This window comes from Tamandua tetradactyla, chromosome 1 (genome assembly GCF_023851605.1).
Source record: "Tamandua tetradactyla isolate mTamTet1 chromosome 1, mTamTet1.pri, whole genome shotgun sequence".
Taxonomy (NCBI): domain Eukaryota; kingdom Metazoa; phylum Chordata; class Mammalia; order Pilosa; family Myrmecophagidae; genus Tamandua; species Tamandua tetradactyla.
Window position 1 is genome coordinate 57,546,834 of NC_135327.1, and position 22,639 is coordinate 57,569,472.

General features: G+C 40.9%; 3 protein-coding genes across 10 annotated transcripts in view; 1 reads left to right on the forward strand and 2 right to left on the reverse strand.

Annotated features, from left to right (window-relative positions):
• The window catches only part of SYCP2 (synaptonemal complex protein 2), a 103,270-nt gene extending 97,981 nt beyond the window's left edge, over positions 1–5,289 (reverse strand). The window contains exon 1 of one of the 5 annotated variants that reach the window (XM_077116841.1): positions 5,015–5,289. The gene's annotated coding sequence lies outside the window, so the exon portion shown is untranslated. Of the gene's footprint in view, positions 1–4,885 lie in introns of all 5 variants that reach the window. The other 4 variants (XM_077116826.1, XM_077116817.1, XM_077116850.1 and 1 more) reach the window with 4 other exon arrangements.
• FAM217B (family with sequence similarity 217 member B) lies at positions 5,199–19,031 on the forward strand. 4 transcript variants are annotated; one of them, XM_077116864.1, is made up of 5 exons: positions 5,199–5,285; positions 8,813–8,931; positions 12,935–13,046; positions 13,154–13,239; positions 14,706–19,031. In XM_077116864.1, exon 5 carries the CDS (start codon positions 14,710–14,712, stop codon positions 15,841–15,843), a length of 1,134 nt encoding a protein of 377 aa, XP_076972979.1. In that variant the 5' UTR covers positions 5,199–5,285; positions 8,813–8,931; positions 12,935–13,046; positions 13,154–13,239; positions 14,706–14,709; the 3' UTR covers positions 15,844–19,031. The 4 variants fall into 4 exon arrangements, with proteins under 4 accessions (XP_076972979.1, XP_076972994.1, XP_076972988.1 ...); XM_077116887.1 differs by lacking the exons at positions 5,199–5,285; positions 8,813–8,931 and adding exons at positions 11,104–11,257; positions 11,855–11,927; XM_077116879.1 differs by lacking the exon at positions 5,199–5,285 and having other exon boundaries at positions 8,797–8,931.
• PPP1R3D (protein phosphatase 1 regulatory subunit 3D) lies at positions 6,988–11,128 on the reverse strand. Its single transcript, XM_077116898.1, has one exon. It carries the CDS (start codon positions 10,843–10,845, stop codon positions 9,748–9,750), a length of 1,098 nt encoding a protein of 365 aa, XP_076973013.1. The 5' UTR covers positions 10,846–11,128; the 3' UTR covers positions 6,988–9,747.
• Positions 19,032–22,639: the final 3,608 nt, after the last annotated feature.

A 22,639-nucleotide genomic window follows, 5' to 3' on the forward strand; every position in this document is an offset into this window, starting at 1 on the left:
GATAAATGGTACTAGTCAACTGGATGTCCCCCCCAAAACAATGAAACTTGACCCTTTATACCAACTACTTCATATCATATGTAAAAATCATTTCTGGATGGATTGAAAACCAAAATGTTAAAGGTAAAACAATTAAGCTTCCAAGACATAATACAATAGAACATTTTCATGACCTTGTCATAAGGAAAGGATTTCGTGAACAGATTATAAGAAAAAAGCACTAATCATAAAGAAAAGACTGATATACTGGACATTAAATTTAAGAGCTCCTATTCAAGAGGCATCTCAAGAGAGTGACAAGGAATACCACAGAGCAGACAATATCTGTCTGCACCTTTTTTTTTGTATGCTGTAGGACAGGGATCATATTTCATCTTTTCCCATGTGGGTATCCCATCATTGCAGCACCATTTGCTGAACTTTTTGTTTGTTTTTTCCTTCTTTTTTGGGGGGGGAAATGCATGTGCTGGGAATAGAAACCAGGACTTCTGCATGGCAGGTGAGAATTCTACCACTGAACTACCCTTGTGCTTCCTATCTGCACCTTTTATAGCAAACAAAAGTCCTGTACTTAGACTATATGAAGAAGCCTTAGAAAAATCAGTAAATAAGAAAAAAAATAAGGCAATACAGTACAAAAATGGGCAAAAGACACAAACTGGCCCATATATGTGCTAAAATGGAAAAGACTGGATGATACATATATGTAAGATACATCTAAAATCATGCATATTCCTGGACATCTAAAATCATGCACATTCCTGGTGGTAGTAAATAACTACACTTTGAAAAGGAATTGATGGCATTTGGTAAAAATTTAAATGTGCATATCACATAACTCAGTAGTTCCACCTCTAAGTTTATACTTTAGAGAAACTCAAAAATATAAAGGGAGCACAAAAATATTCATTGCAATATGGTTCCTAATATCAAGATATTAAAAACAGCCTATATGTCAATGTGGGTATGGTAGATAAATAAACTAAAAGGTGGCATGGTAATGTGACTGAATACTTTACAGTGGTAAATGGAACAAAAAAGATCTATTTCTAAGAATGTGCTGCATCTCAAAAACAATACAGAGGGGGGACAAGTTTTGGCCTGGAATATACAGAGAGAAACTCTTTTGATAAAATTTAAAATACACATAACACAAAGCCATCTATATACACACATATACGCGTGTTTGTATATATGTATATAAATAGAGGATAATGTAGAAGGATACACATATTGGACATATGATGATTGTACAGGTTGGGAGAATAAGGTCTAGAAATGAGGGATAAAACAGATCAAAGAATATTTAAAAAAAAAAAGGAAGATATTGGGGGGGGTAAGCATTGTGCCTAGACCAATTATATAATATTATACTGAGGAACACAATGGATCAAATTAATCCTGTTCTGCTGCCTAAGGTTTAGCATACAGTCATATAAAGCTTTCAATCACCACTACCCTTAGATCCAGGGTAAGAGGGCCCCTGCCCTGTGCTCTACATAGTGCAAGTACACACACATACAAATGCACGAATACTAAGACACTCAGGGGCCTCTCTATTCACTCACATTCCAGTAGTCAGGGCTGGCCCAGTAAGCCCTATAACCACAAACATTCAGTCTCATACTTGCACCCTTCAGGCCCCAGAGAAACACTTCTTCATATCTCTTGCCTTATGCCTTTGAAAGAAAGGGGACTGCAGTTAATTACACCATTTTATTTACTTCGTACAGTCAGAAATTTTCTATCATGAAAAGTTTAAAAGAATCAGGGGAAGTCCACAGGTGAACGCAGAGAAGTTTGTAGGTTGTGCCGACATTTCAGTTTTTCCTTTAGAATGCAGGTAGTATTTGAACAACTTAAGTGTGTATTAAGAAAAAAGACTTATTAACTGTCAAATATTTCCTTGCACTGAGCAAGAATGCATAATGAAGTATCATTTCCTAATAGTGGCAAATGTCCATTTTCTTGTTTCTCTTTGTATTCCCACTTGTGGCTCTGGAATAGTTTCTTAGAAAATTAACACACAGTATTTGCAACAGTTGCGCATGGTAGCTAAGGAACGTTATGTAGCAGTAAGAATTCATATTTTTATTTAATCTGCATATATGAAGACCTAGTCATAAACTGTGTGAAGCATGATACTGGACTCTCTCTGCAATGGGAGTTAGGATACAAGTGGACACCAGAATTGTCAATAAGTTTATTTTTATAAAAATATTAAATAAGGCTTCATTATTCAAAAAATAATTTTAGTACTATCAAAAGAATTTTGATGTAAATTTGATAGCAATAATTTGTATTTCATTTTTATAAGAGAATGTTAACATTTCAGAGCAGTTTAAAATATTTTATTTTTTTTCTCTTACATAGAAAGGCACTGGGAAACGAACCCAGGTCTCTGGCATGGCAGGAGAGAACTCTGCCTGCTGAGCCACTGTGACCCACCCTAAAATACTTTTTTTTTTGACATTTACATTGATAAAAAATATTCAAAATTTTATATTTGTATGCAATATACGTTTTAATCCTTAGATTATTACTGTCACTAGAACACAAAATAAGTAAAATCTTTATAATATTCTGATTTTGTTAAAATGAAGGCAAGAAAAATAAATTTTATGATATATAGTAATTTATGACTTATGTAGGTCTTTATTATGTCTCCCAAAATCATCAAATTACCCAAATATCTACCAAAAAAATGCACTCAATTATTGTTGATATTTTGCCAATACTCAGTCATAAAAACCATAGCTTTACATGTTTTATGTTGCAATGAAGGTTATTTGTGAAAATGTTAACATTTTACCTAACAGTGTGATAGCTTGATTTAAATTTCATGTACTTAAAATATGTTGTAGATGGCTATCCATTTGTAGCTGTTCCCTAGAGCCAGCAACTGTTGGGGGCCGCCTGCCTATTATATTATGGTTTTTCTGCAATCGCAACTAAAACAATTTGAAATAATGCATCTTACAAAGTACTATGATATAAAATATGGCACAGAAGACAGACTTGTGGCCAAGAGGCATATAAAACTAAAAAGACAATTATTTCCTAGTTTACTTTCTCACAAATAAGTCAGTCATGGGAAAAGAAATTGATAATTAATACCTACACACAGGCTGATAAAAAGACTAAGGTAAAGAACTAAACAAAAATAATCCAGTTATTCTCCCCCTCCTCCAAAGGGCTGAAACAATACTAACCACAATAGAACCCCAAAATTTAGCACTATTCAGTATAATATCAACCAAGTCAAATATTTGCAAATGTAAAGGGAAGGCTAACTCCAGATGGAAAGAGGTGTGATAATACTTATTTTTCTATAACTATGAGTGAACAATTTAAAGTATCTTTATGAAGTACTATGTAACAGAATCACAAGAAACCAAGCATAGAATAATACATTTTTTCTAAGAAGGATGTCAAGTTACCAGTAGTAGGTTTTGAGTCCCAGTCTATTATTGGCAGACCAGTTAGCAAGAAAAAGAGGGCGCCAGTGAGATGAATGTGTATATGCAGGTAGGTAAAAGTTTTAAGACTGATAAAGGGCAGGTAAGGGAGGCACAATTTTCTCCCCCAAACCTGAATAAATACCAGCAGCAACAGACCAATGCTCCATCACAACAGATACCTAACATTTCCAAATGTAAATTAGAGACTAACCAAGAGGGGGGAAAGCTACACTATCTTCTCCTATCATGACTAAAACTTTAAGACAAGCTATCTCACAAAATATTTTTAATAACAAATCACCCATGACGTTCAGCGTTTTTTTTTTTTGTTTGTTTGTTTTTTTTGTTAAGGTGGTCAACAAGAGCATAGCCAAAAAGAGAGGCCAATGAGAACAGATAAGCAGGCAATGAAAGACAGCAGTTTCAAAGAGAAAGGGAGAAACAAAGAAACATTTCTGCAGGCACTTCGTTTTTCCTAAAGTTGATGGACACTGGCAACAATGCAACTAAATGCTAAGTAGCCCTCCCCAGGTCTGGCACAGCTAACAGTGTTTCCGAAGTTAACGGTGCAAAACGCTAGAAAGGAAAAATAAAACAACCTGATGCAACTGTCTCCAATTCTCAGAATTAGGACAATCATGAAACCAGGTGAGGAGTCATAACACTTTAAGGATGTGGAAAGAGAAGGGGGTAGCAAGTAACTCCCAAGAGGCTTCTTCGTCCGCTTGCCTTTGGCAAAGACGCTTCGGTAGTTAAGATGGTCATAGAAAAGGAAAATGCAGACAGATAGAAAGCAAGCAAGCAAACCAGGCCCCTTTATTACCCCCGAAGCTAAATGAGCTTCCGCGAAACGTTCTTCACTGCCCGCTGTGACACACCAGCCCACCGTTTCCACACATCACTGGAAGATTCCCGCTGTTAGAAAAGGGGCGCCCCTTCAGGGCTTGAGCCGCACACACGTATTTTATTAGGAATTCTAACTGCGATAGCTAAAAATTCTTCACTTTACATCGGATCTATTTCGAGAATACCAGTAGAGTCAACGAGCAAACATGTGAGCAGGTAAAAGGGAGGGGTTATGGGCAAAAGACAGAAAGACTCCTCACGGCAAAGCGCCAGGGCTACTCGCGTCCTACAGTGCAACACCGCGTGGAGGTGGCTGCTGAGGATTTAAGCCTCTTCCTTTACTACCACCGGGGGAAACCCTACCCAGCAGGGCACTGTGGGAAGAGAGATGTGCCGGGCCCGGGGGTTTCTGAGGCGGGCGGCCCGGGGGCTTGGTCGTCGGTCACCCGGGATCCAACGGACGCCACGTTCAGTCAGAAATCGCTCCCCTGGACGAAGCACCACGTCTCGGGAGCCATGTAACCCCTCCGGCGGCCCAGGCGTCTCCTTGGGCCCCAGCAGCCTCAGACCCATCGTACCTCAGCCTCCGCCATTTCACAACAAACCGGCCCTAACCGTCGGTAAATGGATCCGCCAGGGACCCGGGATGAAACCGCAGCCCCCCTCCCAGCGTCCAGGAAGCTACCGCGGCGCGGAGCTCAACTCGCCTGCCGGAGGAGACCTCAGCGTCAAGTCCTTGACGCTAACGCAGCTGCTGCCAGGCGTCGCGTCTCAGCGCTTCAGGGTCAACCGCCGCGCCTCAGGCTGCGGCCGGAAGGCGGGAAGAGTGCGTCCAATCGGCGCCGCGTTCGGTTGGCCTCGTGTCCAATCAGCGCCGCTGGTTGGCCAGGCCCCGCCCCTTGTACCCCTCGCCCGCACCCGGGCCGCGCGCGGCCTGTGCCAGGGGCACCATGGCGGGGTTGGGAGTCTCGCCCTCAGGTAGGTAGCGCGTCGCCCCCAATCGTGGGCCGCGCGCTCCCAGACAACCCTGCCCCGGGCCGCGGCCCCTCCAGGCCAACGCTGCGCTCACTGGACGAACCGCGCCGCCAGGGGAGATGACCGCTGTCCTCCCTTCTCTCGCTGAACCTGGGCCATGTTCCGTGGCAGGGATGTATGTGGTCTGCAGGACCGAGCAGGGAAGAACTTCGCGGGTCCCGCCGGTCAGGATCGCTCGCAAGGGCCGGGGCGGGAGCAGGAGCGACCTGCGAATTGGAGCCGCGGGTCGTACTTGAGAAAGGACGCAAGGGCTGTAGCCGCCTTTTAAAAGGCCACGCCGCTCTCGCCGCTAGAGGGCAGCAGAGCCCGCGGCGCAGCCGCCTGGCCCGCGCCCTGGTTGCCCAGGAGCTGACTCTGTAAGGTCTGCCATGCCCACATTGGGGCAACTCGAGACCTCTGGGTGGGAGAAGGTTGAGGCTAATTAGGCGTGGTACTGAGCAGAACTTTTCAGTTTAAAAAAGTATCAGTTTAAGTTATAAAGCCAATACATGGTTGTGGTGTAGAAAATGCAAGTAAACCTTAAATGGATATGGCAACCAAACTAATTAGTGCTCAGCTACCTGGATGTTTGCCCCGGGCTCATGCTCTAATGCTGCCCTGTGACTTGATTTGCCCACTTTCTCTGAAGTGGACAGTGCTCTGGAAGAATGGAGATACCGTATACAGTTCTGTCTTTTTAACAGCTGTGAGATTCAATATCGATTAACAGCGTTTACTCCATCCTCTGTTGATGGTCATTTACTATGCTTTGTATTTTTCTATTACAAATAATACTGCGGTAAACAGCCTTGGGTATTCCACCACTTGCACTGTGTAACTCTTGGAAAGTGGAATTTCTGTGTGTGGTAAGGAGTATATTGAGTTAAACTTTGCATAGATGTTGTCAAATCAAAATTTAAAATTATAATCTAGTAGCACCTTATTTCCCTATTAAAAGACACCACTTATTTTTAAGATTGCATTACGATTTAAATGCATAGTGTAAAGCACTTGTAAAAATAAATACAAGGGAATAGAATTCCGAAGCAGATCAAACCATATACATACAATGATATTAGACTTTCAACAGGGTATTTAATATTCAACTTAGCTAAGGCTCTTCTCAAATTTATAATTATAGAATTAAACTCTTGTCAGCTATGTAGCTCACTGAATTTAATTTTTAGATCTTAATTTTCAAAAAATCAGAACTGACAAATCAGACATACAATCTATTGTTCACAGGGATTTGGGGGAATTTTAAATGTTAAAATTTTTCAATGTTTTTGAATTCTTTACCAATTAAGTGCTATTAATGTACAATATGAAGTCTAATTGTAGAATACTTCCACCTCATGACTTGGCAACCTTGCATAATAATTATTTTCACATTTAATTTTTCTCTCACATCTCTAATAGATTTAACAACTTTCCTGACAAAAGTGTCATGAATGCACAGGAAGCTTATTCAAGCATTTGAAAAATTAATAGTGATTTTTCATCTTACCCCTTTCTAGCAGAGAAGAAAAATGTTATAGTCTTCTTCATTATTTCATGTTTTCCAAAAAAAAAGCAAAGGCATTATTTATTAAACATCAGTGAACTACTATTTGAAGTAAGAAAGCATATCACTCATTTTAATCTTATCTGATTATATTTTTAAAAGTTTCAGATTATGGTGTTAGATAGGAAACCTTATTAATCATAGTCAATACCTGGCTGTTAAGTTAACAAGGATTTAGAACATCTTCTGTGCCATATTGAATGGCAGAGAAAGCATAGACTTTGGTTTAGGTGAATGTTGACTTTGCTACTTAACAGCTGTGGAACTTTAGGCAAATTACTTAATCTCTCTGATATCAGCAAAAGAATGGGGAGATTACATCGCAGAATTGGATGAACTCAAATACATAAAACACCTGGCACTGTAGCCAAGCAAATAGGAGAGCACATGATAAGCTTTAGTTTCCTTCTTTTGTGTGCAAGGCCCTATACTTGGTTGATGGTCATAATCCAGGCATAATCATTGCATACACAGGCTTCGATAAGCATCATGAGAGAGGTACAGGAATTATCCCATCCCCTGTGTTCCCCTAGAGCTCTTTTCTTAAGTAATGCTGACCTGGCATAAGATTGTATTTCCCTTTCTTGATACACAACTGTTCTACTGACACAGAAGTATATCATACATCTTTTTTCGTCAAGGCACTACATTTGACTGTTTTAGGAAGGACAAGGTGTACGTTTAAAATGCTTTAAATAATCAAGAACTTTCCAAAGCTTTGTTTTCCGTAATTGGATCACAAGAAACACTGGTTTAATAGAAAAGCATACAACCATTTGTGTACATATACTTTAATACTTGGTTTTGGGTAAAATCATTTTAAATGCCAATATTAAAATATGTTTGGGGAGACAATCCAGCTGATTGAAAATTCCACTAGAAAATTTTAACATCCAAACAATGTAATTGTGTTTTAGAGTCTGAAAGTTCTCCTTTAGTTGTCCCATAGCTTCTTTATCACTAGGCAGGTAAATTTAAGCATTTAAATTTCAAAATGATGTTTTTCAAAAGGCACCTGGAGGATCTCTTGATCTTGAAGATAAAACATTTAATTTATTTTACATGACCAGAACCTTTTTGGTAAATGGTTTTCATATATGTTACAAGATTCTCTACATGCCTTTAAACAACAATACATTTTGCACTTCTAACTCTCATAACCTGAACACTCTGGACTATTGTCTTGTACTCTGGGCTGGGGCCAAGGGAATAGAAGGCAAGGCTCTCAGAGGCTGTTGGCCTAGTTGGATAGTTTGTTAAACAGCAGGAAATGCAACCAAGCTTTTCTCTCTCTTGCATGTTAATGTAGTGCAATGTGCTAACTGCCAGGGATTGTATAATTTGATCACAATATTTTTAAATCAAAATTCAGTGTTCTTGGATCAGCAGGTTCCAAAGAAAATCATCCCTAATTTTGGCAATTTTAAAAATACATAAGTTGCAGTGATCAAAAACAGTTTAGAGACAAAATGCATCCTTTAATGTTGATTTGACTAAATGTCAACAAGCACTCACAAAAATATAGTTAATTCACTGGTGATAGCTATACTTAAATTTATTACAATGGTTTCAACTATATGTTTAATAAACTTTATCAGTTGGAAGTATTGTCCATCTTGGCTATTTTTCCACAGCTCAGTGCTAGCACCTGCTGTCAAAGAGCCCACACAGCACCAGAAGAAATCATCACCCCCTCACTGAGAGTTTTAAGTAATTGTGGCATTCTTGGGGAGTAGGGACCTTGACTTCTTGGTTGGAGGTCAAAAGGAGCATTTAACATTTTAAATCTGGCAAACAAGCCCAGAAGATGTTAGAAACTCTCCTATCTGAAGGCACAAAGAATAAAGTTGGTAGGCAGCTGATAAAATCAGGCATCTATAGATATAATTTAAAACATACATATATTTGTCAATTATTTTTCCTCCAGTGCTCTGGCTATTGCTGAAAACATCTAGCTCCACTTGGTAACTTAACTTCCGAAAGAGGCTGCTGGAATCTTCTGATGCTTAAGAAGACATAAAAAGAGTCACCTTAATCATAACAAAGGTAATTGCATAAGGGCACTGTCGCCTGAAATTCTATAGTCTCCTGAAAACTGTAATAACTTAAGGCAGGATTTCTTAACACATTTAGGTTGTTTCAAACTCCAACAGAATTACCTGATAATGTGCAGATAAATACTGATCAAACGCATACAAGATATGGCAACATGTAATTGCAAAGAAGGGATTCTTTTGCTTGTTAAAAAGTTGTAAACTTTTTCCTCCTCAGCTGTGGATGTAGGGGACGTACAGCCAAACCAGGGCAGCCTGAACTCCCAAGGATGGTTGTGCGCTGACTGATGAGGCAGAAATTTCTTGCCTATTAATAGTTTCCCACTGTTAGAGAGCTACAGACATTGGCAAGTAAATGTGACCTCAGAAGCAGTAATGTCTCAAGGGACCCTGATACTGGTCACACCCGGCATTCTGTTTACAGTGGTGCGCATACGCGTGCACATGCGCGTGTGCACACACAGATGCGTGCGCAAGGCATTCGATACCGGGGCGAGGTCCCAGACCATTATGATAATAAATCACAGCTAGTTTACAGAGACACATTTAGAACACATGCAGAAGCCACACGCCTTTCCAGCAGGAGGCCGTGGACCTTTTCAAAGAAGCCCTGCCTGGGTCCTCTCGGGGGGTGCCGACACTCTCCACTCCGCCTCACGCCACCCTCCCCCAGCACATCTCACAGTTTGGCCTTCCCGCCACCTGAGGCCACTTTTAAGACCAAGGGACGCAGACGTTTCAAGTAGAAGACAAGGCCTCGCAGCAGAAAACAAGGGGTCGTGGGGAGCCGGTGTGCCGCCCGCAGGGCTCAGATGAAGTGGATCCAGCTCTCCTCGCACTCTCCTCGCGGCATGCGCAACTCGTGGCCACGGCACGTGAGGCTGTAGTCGCGGCCTTCGTTGTTGTCCCAGTGCTCGCCGCCGGCCACGCGGTAGCGCAGCGCGAAGTGCACACGGGAGCCAAGCGCCAGGAGGAAAGGGGGCACCGGGAAGCCGAAGGAGAAGACGTCCTCCGCCCCTGCCTCACCAGCCGGCCCCCGCCATCGACCGGCCGCCTCGTGCGCGCTGCGCCAGCCGGAAAAGGTGTAGCGCACCGCCACCTGCTTCTCGAAGGCCACGTTGCGCACCCGCACTGTGCCGCTGATGCCCAGGTCCGAGCAGGTGACCCGCTCCAGGCACACGAGCTGCCGCCTCAGCCGCTCACCGAAGTCAGCGGCCTCGACGGGCGGCGGGAAGTCGGGCACCAGGCAGCGCAGGGTGAACTCCAGGTCCTGGCTGCTGCAGCACAGGTCCGCGTTGATGGCTAGCCGCGACAGCACGTGCAGCGGCACTGATGGGTCATCACCCGCGTTGAATACTTTGACCTGCGCCAGCTCCAGGCCCAGCGCGTCGGCGAAGCGCACGCGAAGCTGCCGGCTACACCCCGGCCGGCACCCAGCTCCCGGCGCGCCCGCGGCCTTCTGGCGGCGTTCGGGCGAGCTGGGTAGCGAGCGCGCCCGCCGCAGGATGATGGGCCGCAGGCTGGGGTCGCAGCCCGACGGCGCCGGGGCCAGCGGCGCGCGGCCAGGGGTCCCGGGGGGCCTGCAGGGCCGCGGCTCCCGGGTGGGGCCGCCGTCCAGGTCCGAGAGGCAACTTAGGCTCCGAAGTGCGGGCTTCCGGAAGCCCGGGGCTGGGGGGAGGACCGCGGAACCCGGGGCTCTGGACATGACACAGCCAGCCGTCGGGCGAAGGGGAGGAGGAGCCGAGGGCCAGCCCGCGACGCCCCGTCCGCTACCTCCGCGTCTCTGTCCGAGCTCAGAAGCCACCGGGTGCCCGCAGCCCACAGGGATCCCCTTCGGCCAGCGCGACCTCCCCTCGACCGCTGCCTTGCTCCTCGACTCCTCGCCCAGGACCGCTGTTTCTTGCATCTAAAAAAGAGATTGTTTCCAAAGCGATGAGTTCTTTCTCCAGTGGCAGCTTTTCGCAGTCACCCCGGGAGTTCAGGGTGGCGCCTCCTTTTTGCTTCCTCGGAGGTTCCTACGCTAAGACTGCGTTCCTGGGGCGGCCCCGCCCACCTCCCCCTGGGTAGTTACAAGGCTGAAACTTGGCCGGGTGCAACTTCCTGGCCAGCTCCGCCCAGCCTTTCGTGACGCCGCGGGCTGGCGGAATCCGCGGCCCCAGCGAGCGCAGCCGGGAAGCGCGCCGAGCCGGGTGCAGCCGCCCGCAGCGGCCTGCTCGGGAGCTCCTGCCGCAGCGCGCCGCAGTCCAGCGCCGGCCCCGGGCGGCGGGAGGAAGGAGGGTGGCTGGCTTCGTCACGTGTTCTCGGCGGTTGCGAGACAGGTCTGATCAGTGTTTGTCTGTGTCTGCAGGTCTGATCAGTGTTTGTCTGTGTCTGCTTTGGCTGTGCCTCTATTGATCATGGGTCTCTGCACAAGTGAAAGCCAAGGGAAAATGCACGTTGCAGGTCCTTGGATTTCTGGACTAATGGGGGCGTGTGTGTGTGTGTGTGTGTGTGTGTGTGTGTGTGTGTGTGTTAAATCCACTCTCCAGGAGCTGGTCCCCGGGTTAATTTCAAGAATCCAGGTGAGCCAGCTCTTTGCACACATTCACTGCAACCTGGACTCTAGTCTCATCCAGGCTGAGGGAGCCTCGCTGCGCCAAAAAGTGGCGTCATGTCCACACATCACCCACAATGCTTTGCCGCCCCGAATGGCCAGCCAGTTCTGAGAGTGGGGAGGAGGTGCTACCTTTCTCAGCCCAGTGCCAGAGAGGAAGACATGGGCACAAGATTTAATACCATATGATGAATAGTGCAGAGGCCTTCAAACAGCCTCCAGGTTGGGGAACGTTTTTATAACCAGAATCTCTGACTTAGCTTTGTTCCCATGCACTGAGGGAGACCAGGAACTTATTTTCTGTGTCCTTCGTATCCTACAGGCCGTACATCTCTTATTTTACCCACTAACTTGTGTGCACGAAATGCTGCAGCCGTTGATTTAAAGCTTGCCAGGTAAACTGATGTGAAAAAGACGCAAATGCACTTTCTAGAGCGCAGTGTGGGGCCAGGCATTCAAAACAACTCTCATTTCCTGTCCAGAGGGACAAAATAAACAGAAAACCAAACTAATGAAGTCTGAAAAGGATTAATAAATTAAAAAGAAAAACAATGTTTCTTCATTTAAAATTAGTAAAGCCTGTTGCTTATAGTGTAGTTGTATTAATTGTGAGCACCCATATGTCAGTTTTTTTCCATATGTCATTTTTATTCCCACCATATATAAACTAACTAATAAGGCTTGGATGCTTATTGGGAAAAAATACAGGAAAACTTAAGGAAAAAAATGGAAATCTTCTATATTGTCACCTCTACCATTTTCCTGAGGCAGGGAATTTTAAAGGAGGGAGAAGTTTTTACTCTCAAGTCCACGCACTTTTTTTAGGCCACTCGGAAAAAAATGGGAATAACAGCACTCTGAGTTACCTGTCAAGAAGGTTTCACAATGAGATAACATTACAGAGCATATGATATGTATTAATATATGGACAAAATTTTCATAGAATGATGAAATAGGCAAGGTAATAGAATGGAAAGGAAGCTTCTTCATCACAGTTTAAACTACATGAGAGCAGGGATATGTGCATAATACTGGCATTTACTAGGAACTCTGTAATCATTTGGTGAATGAATGAATGATTGGACAAGGGCGTTTTGGAGTAAGAACTTACCTTAATTAGCCTTACAGATTTCCTCAATGTGCTGTTTCCAAGGAGATTATATTTATATGCACATATATCAAGAGGCCCCAGTTGCAGCATTTATAAGTATGATCTTGTATCAGCTATCCACTATAAAAATTAATAAGCAAAACATTAAATTTTAAACATAAGAAAATATTGTCCCTCAATATTTCAGTGCTATGCAAATACTAAAAACTAAGTAAGTGAGAAACCAACTCACTTCAGGAATTAGGACCATTTGCATTAAAAACTTGCTTGACAATGTTCTATTGCTTTTAGTTCTGGTAGCAAGGAGTCCTTTCCAAATATAAGAGGAATAAAGAAGTCACTTCCCCAGCTGTCATCATCTTCTAACAGATTGAGCAAGAATATTTCAAGCACTACAGAAAAGGTGATGTAATTTTTGAAGGAAAAAACTTGTTTAGATTTGTTCTTGTTTATTTGTTTCTTGTGTATGTGTGTGTTCACAGTATTTATTTCTGCATGTCTGTTTTTTAGTCACTCCATCAAATCCTAGATGATGATCAGCCATGTGGTTTTTTCAAGAAAGGGAATAGGGTGAATGAATCGCATCAGAAAAGCTGGTATGTAGTTTTTTTTTTTTTTTTATAGAATTGCTTTGTCTTGCAAAAGGTACATTATCTCATTTCTCCAGATTGGATTTATGTGTGATTGGGAAAATATGTCTGTGGATAAAAATATGCATTTATGTAAGCAGGAATGAGTGGATAAAATGGTTTTAAGCATTACTTCTAGTGTTAGCAAAATCCCTTATTCACTTTTGTTTGTAGTTTCCTTTTATATAAAAAGGATGCTGATAATTATTAACCTTTATGGATACATAGTTTTAGTCATGAATTCTAAGTAATGGCAGTTCTCTGGTCCACTTTACCATTCATTCATTCTTTACATTTTGATAATATGGCCCTTGTGCTATTGGCAATAGCACACCCTTATATTTATTAATAATCTAATACCCTCCACATTTATTAATTTGTAGGTAACACATTTTCAAATAATTATTTAGTGTGGATGAACCCACTGGACAAATGAACCTCCATAGTTTCCAGAGGGCATGGAAACCACCCATTTCTGTGTTCTCTAACTTTGTGCATGTGCATCCCAAATTGATTTGCAAGTCATTTGACATATCTGAGAAATCTTATTAATCATAATAAAATGCCATGTTCTTGGTAAATAAATTGAAGAGAAAATTTTTTCAACTCTGATGTGAAGCGAGAATTACCCTAAAAGAATTGGTTGCTAGACTAGTAATGTACTCAGTCCTCATTTATTCCCTGTACCCACCATTCACAGGGTAGCATTAACCCTATTTTTTCATTCATATTGTATTTTAAGGCACCATATGATTTTATTTCCAACCTTTTTTTTTTTGGGTGCATGGTCCAGGAATCGAAGCTGGGTCTCCCATATGGAAGACAAGCATTCTAACCACTAAACTACCCATACACCCATTTCTAATCCTTTAACCAAAATTTTTCTGAGTGTATTCCTTATTTGAAAATATTTTCATAAGCTTTTGGTTTAAGATGTAGGTTGTATATGATACACTTTTACAGATAACATTTTAGTAGCTCAGAATATTGACCATTGCATGATTACACTCTGTAAAAACTTATATTTTACATTGTATTTACATTTAATTTTACATGGGCATAATAAAAGAAGGCTGTGGGTTTTCTTTGTTAATGTTATTAAGCTTTGCTCATCATTAATATAACTGATTGTCCTAAAATTATAATGTAAACACTTCTGGAGATAGTCTTAAATGCTCATATTTAAAGTGAAATAGAATCTATGTATTCACTTTTGGCACATGTATTAGATAATGGTTGTTAAACAGAAGATTACTTGGAAAATTATTTAATAAAACTACATGTTCTGCAAAGGAATTTGGTGGCTTTAAGTTTTAATACCTAGGAAAAGCTAAAAAATACAACTAGAGGATTCCTTTTGTTTGTTTAATCACAGCTAGACCAATTTTTGTCATAGGTACTTTCTAATAATTGCAGTTTTTTGTTTTCCACAGTAATATGAATGTTGGGCCATCTTGGAATAAAGTGCAACGTTTAAAGACTTCTTCAGGAAAAAGGCAAAATAAATCTCAAGTACCCCTCATTTCTTCACAGCTGAAAAGCAAGCTCATATCCCAACAAACTGAGGATAAACTTAAAGAAAGCATTTACCCGGAAGGAAAACCCGAAGGGAGTCCATTTGGATCCAGGTGTCAGGGGGCCTCAGGGAACAAATTGTTTCTTAACTTTCAGTCAATGAAAATTATTAAAGAAGATACTGATGAGGACAGTGCAAGCGATCTGTCTGATTCAGAAAGAATTCCCATTCGTCCTTCTCCCCTCACACCTCCAGATCTTAATCTGAGGGCCGAAGAAATTGATCCGGTTTATTTCAATCTTCACCCAGATCAGAGCCATGTACAGTCTGAATACTATTATCCTGATTTCCTTCCACTCCCATTTAACTCCTGGGACCTCCGAGAGATGGCTCTGCTTCTGAACTCAGAGTGCAAATCCGAAGCCATGCCGCGAACAGGAGGACTTCTTGGAAAGTACCTTGATAGACTTATTCAGCTGGAATGGCTGCAAGCACAGACCATACAGAGTGAAAAAGGAAAGGGAGCCAAAGCAAGGCCCCCAGCTGCTCCTGCAACTGTCTGGGCTCTGAAAAGCCCTGGGAAAAGTAAGCTAATTGCTACTGCTGTGTCCAAGCCTCTATCTCACCAGGAAGGGGCTTCCAAGTCAGCGCCTTCACGAAGGAAAGAGTCCCACCAGGAAGAAGCCCATCCATCATATTACACATTTCAGACTGCCCCCAGACCTGTGGATGTGCTGGGTAGCAGCAGGTTATGTTCTCAGAAGCAAACCCTGGAAATTAAAACTGAAGAGAAGAAAAAGAAATCAAATAAGAGCACCAAGCTGCAACATATGGATTTTGCCTGCAGTGACAGCAGTTCAAAGATTCAGACTACTGGTAACCTTCGAATTCCCAAACAGTCAGTGACTATTCTTGACACAGTGATCTCTTGTAAGACCTCTAAAACACAAGCACATACAAATCTTAAGAAAAAGGGAAATGTAAATAACTGTGGTCATTCCAATATAGCTGGTGAGAAAAAACTCAAAACAAATGGAGTAAAGCAAAACATTTAAAAATTCACACGATTTTAAAATGATCAATTGCAAGACCTACAGATATCTAAATATCCCTAGTTATAATACTATGAATTTAAGAAATTTTATGATTAATGACATTTAAGTAGTTGATTAGTTTTTTAATTTACCCCCATCTCACCCCATTGGGTTATTTTCAAACAGAGGTGCCTTGTATTGAGTCTTTCTATGTACTGAGAGTCCCAAACAAATGAGAATCCTTTAGATAAAAATTCACCAAAGTAAGTGCCATATAAAGGAGTAAAATTACAGCTCTGCAGGGGAAGCATCAACAAAACTTCTGAAATAGCAGCCAGTCTATGTACAACAGGTATAGTCATCTTCTATCTCCCAATTTTCACTTGTGCACAGGTACATCAGATAGTACGTGCTAATTTAAATGGTGTCAAATCCCAAATGTTTGAAATAATTGGGGCTCTTGGCCATCTGTGTCAACCCCTTACTTTTGCATAAACTATCCAAGCTGAAGTTCTTTCTGCTCGTTTTATTCTTAAGAGAAGCTTCTGCTCTTTCTCAGGTCAGGGAGTATGGCTGTTTCTATTTTAAGCCAAATCACTTATCACTAAAACTGCTTGTCCTTTACAGACAATGGAATCTAGTGCTATATTGTATTTCCCATGACATGGATTAAAAAACAAAAAGGCATTTCAAATTTAGACGTGGTAGTCAAGTCCATTTTTGAGTTGTCTAAACGGGTTAAAATAATTTGCGGGCTTTACAGTTGGGAAGTCAGTAGGTATAAGCATGATTATTGCTGTTTGTTGGGGGTTAGAATGAGTACCTGGCACACTAGAATTTCTGATATGTAAGGTTTCTCCAAAGAGGTGATACAGGAAAATCCCCTTTTAGAATTTTAAGTGAAGGGTCTAATAGGATAAAAACACATGGAGTACTTTGAATGTAGCAGTTACTAAGTTACTGATTTGGGACCTAAGTCCTTAATCAGAAATAATAACCTGTTTAGTTTCCAAGAGCAGGGTGTTTCTTGGGATGTGTGCATGGGGGAATGAGGCTGTCAGGAGACGGTTCACAGTGGATAGGGAGTATAACATAAATAAAGTCGCTGAATGTATTCTTAACATCCTTATCTGGGCCTGTGGCTTCCTGGCTTTCCTAAATGCTTAAATTAATTGCAGTTAATAACATTTCTTTGTTCCTCTAGTTGCAAGCTTTCCATTGATGTTCATGAATATCTTTAAAACCATTGGTTGGCTGCTTCTTAATAGACAATATACTGTAATGACTATTGTTGAGTTATCTGTTTAAACAATTATTCTCTTTGTTTTTTTACAATTTTGTTCCTATTCATTTTTATTTTTCACCTTTGGGGAAAATGAAAAAGTTGACATTTTTCATTTGAAAATATGTAATATTTTGTATTCTTTCCATACAGCAGTAAATGTCATCAAAGGCACTTTATAAGTCAACGGTATAAATAGGTTAAATATTAAGATTCCTTTCAAAATCTGATTTTAGTCATAATAAACAATATTAATTTTTTTATGGTAATCTTTTTTTCCCAGGACTTTATTTCCAGATCTTTACAGTTCTCTCTTATCCTCTGTTTTTTTGCTGCATGACTGGGGAAGGCCTGTCCTTGTACTAAGGCCCTACACTTGCCACTTGGACGGCAGGCACACGTAGGGTAGGCGTTGCTCCTGTGGTCCTCAGTGCACTCTGACTTTTGCATGTATCTGTGTTGTATTTGGAAAGTACAGCATTGCTCCACATTTTCCTCCTCTGTTTCCTGAGTGGTGCTCCATGAGTTGCCCCCTGCCCTGCTGCTTATGCTGAATTAGCCCATCATACCCAGCTGGCACCTCCCTTACGAGTTATTCTCTACTAGATTTTTATTCAGCTCTTTATGAAGTTCCGTGGCCGATAAATCTCTAAGCATGACATATAAATGCATACACACAGATATATATCCTTCTTATATTAATACTGTACAGTTAGTTTACGTGGAATAGCTGCCTTCCCCAGTGGGCATTCTGGAGTAAAGGGTATGGGTAAAGGCAGAGTGTTTTCTTTTCCTTGCTTTGTGTATATCTGAGCTGAAGGCCATCATGATTGAGAAACGTATAGATGCTGCTTTATAGGTTACATTTGCTCCTAGCTCTTTTAATTGAAATTCGTTGTTTAATTTGGGAAATAGTCACATTGTCATATGTCAAGACAGTTTTCAAAGCCTGAAAAAGGGACTTGGCTAGTTTATTTTTTGGCTTATATTGATCCTTTATTTTAACCGATACCATTGTGGTTGGTTCTGAGTTCCAAATGAATTGTAAGTTTTTACAGCTAGGTTCACTACAGAACATAACCATGGTTTGAATTTTATGATTTCTGATAAACATATAACACATCTTAATACACTAAATGCTGTGGATAAGAATCTTCCAATTTCAAACACGCCTTTTAAAAGTTTAGTCATGAACTCATTTATTATTTACATTAATCAGGTCAACCCGATTGAGTGTAGTGATAGTCCAGTGACGTGGGTCACTGGATTTCCAAAAAGTGCCTCTCATTTTTGGGAAGTTGGTTTCATACACATTGTATTTAAACCAACAAAAGCAATCCAAAGTTAAAAAAACAAAACAACTACCACCAAAAAGTATGTTTAGAGAATGTAAGAAGAAATACTTCAGGTTTTGAATAAGTTAGTGGAAAAAAATAGTAATAGTGCAAAAATGAACTAAAAAGTACCTCAATATTCTCTATAACCATTTAGGTTTTGACTATTCCCCAAGTCTTTAATGACTAAGCAGGCTGAAGATTTGGAGGTAAAGTGAATGTAGTGGAACTGGTGGCCTATGACAAAAGAGATCAGGGAGATGTTCTTAGTCCTTAGGGTAGCCAAACTGCAAATGTTTTCTGGTTTCTTGGGCATATTAGGCTAGTTTCCAGAAAGACATAAGAATATTTATCTTATATGATATAGATATTGTCTATTTCCTCTTTCCTTTATGCTCATTTACTTGGGTAGTTACATAAAAATATAAAACTCTTAGTGGTACTGTATTTCAAGGTAACAAAGCAGCAGTATTGTTATTTATGTACGTGTACAAGTGCCATTTAGAATGGTCCAGAAGTATTCAGCATGTTTGTGATTTGCCATTATAATTATTGTATGCCCAGTTTTGCATATAATAAAACAATACATGTAAGTTTTTGTGAACCTGTTTTCTTTCCCCTCGTGATCAATTAAACAGCAGAAAAATATTATCTGGGTTTTACTGTTTTGTTCTTTTTTTTTCTGGTGCATGGTCCGGGAATCGAACCTGGGTCTCCTGCATGAAAGGCAAGCATTCTACCATTGAACTCACCCATGCTCCCTCTGGTTTTGTTTTGTTTTGAATTTTATGCAGTTCTCTTTTTGGTTTTGTCTATATTTTTTTTCCCTGGCTAATTGAAAGAATTGCTCAGGGTAAAATTCCTTTCAAACTTGTCTTATATATGGCAAAAGCAGAGCTTACTAGCGTGAAAGGCAATTTGGAGTCAAATTTGTAGACTACAGCATTTTATTTAAGACAGCAAAGTTTTGTTGCAGCAAAGAAAGCTACAATAGAAGTGACATCAGGTTCTTTATTTTGTATTGGGTTAAATATAATGAACTAGAGCTTGATGGGCTAGCTGGGTCACTTGCCTTCGTGGGGACTTCAAATTTCAATGATAAAGAGTAAACTCCAGAGGATATGGATTTTTGTTTGTTTATTTTCTGGCTCTGAAGGGGCCCAGGGCTTTGTATAATTTTATCACTAGATATGTCTGAGGAGCATTGCTGTAAATTTCAGGAGTCCTGGTTCCCTTCTAACTCCCAAAGGTGTTGAGGAAGAGTATATAGCAGAGTGGGAATTCAATAACAGTGAAATTAAAGTTGCATGATAGAAATAATTCATGTTCCCAGAAACTCTGGGTATTTATATGACACCTGAGACTCAGAGTTAGCACTCTGAAGCTTTGGAAGTCAGCAGTACCCATACAGGAACTGTTTTAAAAAGTTGAAAAAGGGATCAGCCTTCAACTAGAGACATGAATGAAGCTGATCTGGATAGGACTAGGGTAGATCAGAATACAGGGTAAAGGATGATATTGTCCACATTTTAAAACTTCAACTTCTTTGTGAGACCAAAGGGAGAGATGTTTAGTTGGTACAAGATTTATATTTTGGGTAGCGCTTTACCTAATTTAACTTGTATGATCGGTTCAACTGAACAGCATAAGTACATGGAATCTTGAATAGGGCATGAGATCTTGTTGGCTTGTCCAGGTTAGTGTGATGCCCTGATATATACCAGAGTAATTTGTTCAGTGAATAAAGAAGTATTTGCAAAGTCCCCTTGGGAAATATTCAACTTCCCCATTTGGAGAATTTCTGATATTCTCACAAGCAGTGGGGACAACTAAATCAATGGGCCAAGCCCTCAATCTTGAGGTTTGTCCCTATGAAACTTATTCCTACAAAGGCTAGGCTAAGCCTACTTAAAATTAGGCCTAAGAGTCACCTCTGGAGAACCTCTTTTGGGTCTGATGTGGCCTCTCTCACTGGGTCAACTTGGCAGGTGAACTTACTGCCCTTCCCCCTACATAGGACATGACTCCCAGGGTTGTAAATCTCCCTGGCAACGTGGGACAGAAATCCTGAGATAAGCCAGTACCTGGCATCATGGGATTGAGAAAGCCTTCTTGACCAACAAGGGGAAGAGAGAAATGAGAGAAAATAGTTTCAGTAGCTGAGAGATTTCAAACAGAGTTGAGAGGTTATCCTGGGGGTTATTCTTATGCATTATATAGATATTCCTTTTTTGTTTATGGTGTATTAGAGTGGCTGGGGGGAAGTACCTGAAACTGTTGAGATGTGTTCCAGTAGCCTTGACTCTTAAAGACAATTGTATAAAGATAAAGCATTTACAATGTGACTACATGATTGTGAAAACCTTGTGTCTAATGCTCCTTTTATCTAGGGTATGGACAGATGAGCAAAAAATACGGATAAAAAATAAATAATAGGGAGGATAAGGGGTAAAATAAATTGGGTAGATTGAAATACTATTGGTTAATGAGAGGGAGGGTTAAGGGGTGTGGGATGTATGAGTTTTTTTCTTTTTTCTTGTTATTTCTTCTTCTGGAGTGATGCAAAAGTTCTAAAAATGATCATGGTGATGACTGCACAACTATGTGATGATATTGTGAGCCACTGATTGCACATCATGTATGGACTGTATGTGTGTGACGATTTGTCAAAATAAAATTTTAAAAATAACAATAATTCACCCTGTTGCCAATTTGGATTCTCTGCCGGATAAGCATAAATGCTAATCCATTTATTCCAAATTTCAAAGAGAGAAAAGAGATTTCTTATAAAGCTCAATGTAAGGAAAACAGGAGGCTTATAAGCCTCAGATCTGATCTCTACAAATTGCAGTGATTTGGTGAGGTTTTATAGGATTCTAACAAAAGCAGGTAGATTTGTGATAATGAGTACAATGGTTCCAGATGATGAGTTAGAAATAGTCTAATTGCTGAGCATTGGCAGATAGTTTATATGGTTGGTCACAGGACTTACGTAAGAAAACGGTAGCTGTAACATGATGATGAGTGTGCTTTAGTATTATAATGAGGTATAGGCCACTTATAGTTAAGATTTAAGCTACTGCATACGTCAGGCGGGCAAACTTTGGTTAGAACTAGCTTTGCCTAGTAGGATAGCCTAGGAATTCGGGTGTGTTAGTTCTGAGCTGACTCAACTTCCTTCATTAATAAACATTAAGTCTGCCTACGTGACTGCAAGATGGAGGGTACAAGTGGGGCTAGTCATGAGTTATTATGAGGCTTTACAGTTACAAGGTTGTGCTGGTTTGAAAATGTATGTAGCCCAGAAAAGCCTTGTTCTTCTAATCCTGATTCAATATTGTAGGGTGGGACCTTTTGATTAAGCATTTCCATGGAGATGTGACACACTCAATTGTGAGTGTGACTTTTGATTAGATTGTTTCCATGGAGATGTAATCCACTCATTTGTGGGTGTGGCCTTTTGACTAGAAGGAGTGTGACTCTGACAATTTAAGGTGTGTCCTGATTAGTTTACTGGATTCCCTTAAAAGGGGAAATATTTTGGTAAAAGCACAGAGCCCCCATAGATGCAGACATTTGGAGATGGTTAGAATGGTGACAGAGGAGAGGCCTAGACATGGATGTTCAGAAATGCAGAGCTCAGCAGACATCCCCATGTGCCTTCCCATGAGATGTTAAGCAAACCAGAACACAGAGTTGGGCCCTGGAGGAGCTCAGTGAAGGCCCACAGACACATAGAGAGGAAGCCACTGAATCAGGAAAGAGGACCAGCAGATGCCAGCCACATGCTTTTCCATGTGACAGACATCGGCCTTTCTTCCGAGTCAAGGTATCTTTCTCTGGATACCTTGTATGGATATTTTTAAGGCCTAAGAACTGTAAACTTATAACTTAATAAATCCCCTTATAAAAGCTGATCCATTTCTGGTATGTTGCATTTTGGCAGCTTTAGCAAACGAAAACAAAGGTCAAGTTTATACAGTTACACAATAAATCATCATCATCAAAGCATCAAGGCATCTGGGTTATAATAGCTACAGATATTTGCCTCTGGCTACATAAAAAGGTTAACATATACCAGTTACAGTTCAGTGAGTTTCAGTAGTTACGAGGATCTACTTTTGGCTATTCTACAATATATTAGAAAGTAAGAAAGCATCTACATAATAATTTAGTAACTATAACCACTTGTTAATGTTAA

Bases quoted from the DNA above. Each gene is read 5' to 3' on its own strand.
- PPP1R3D (XM_077116898.1), bottom strand. From the start codon at position 10,845: ATGCAAGAAACAGCGGTCCTGGGCGAGGAGTCGAGGAGCAAGGCAGCG.
- FAM217B (XM_077116864.1), top strand. From the start codon at position 14,710: ATGAATGTTGGGCCATCTTGGAATAAAGTGCAACGTTTAAAGACTTCT.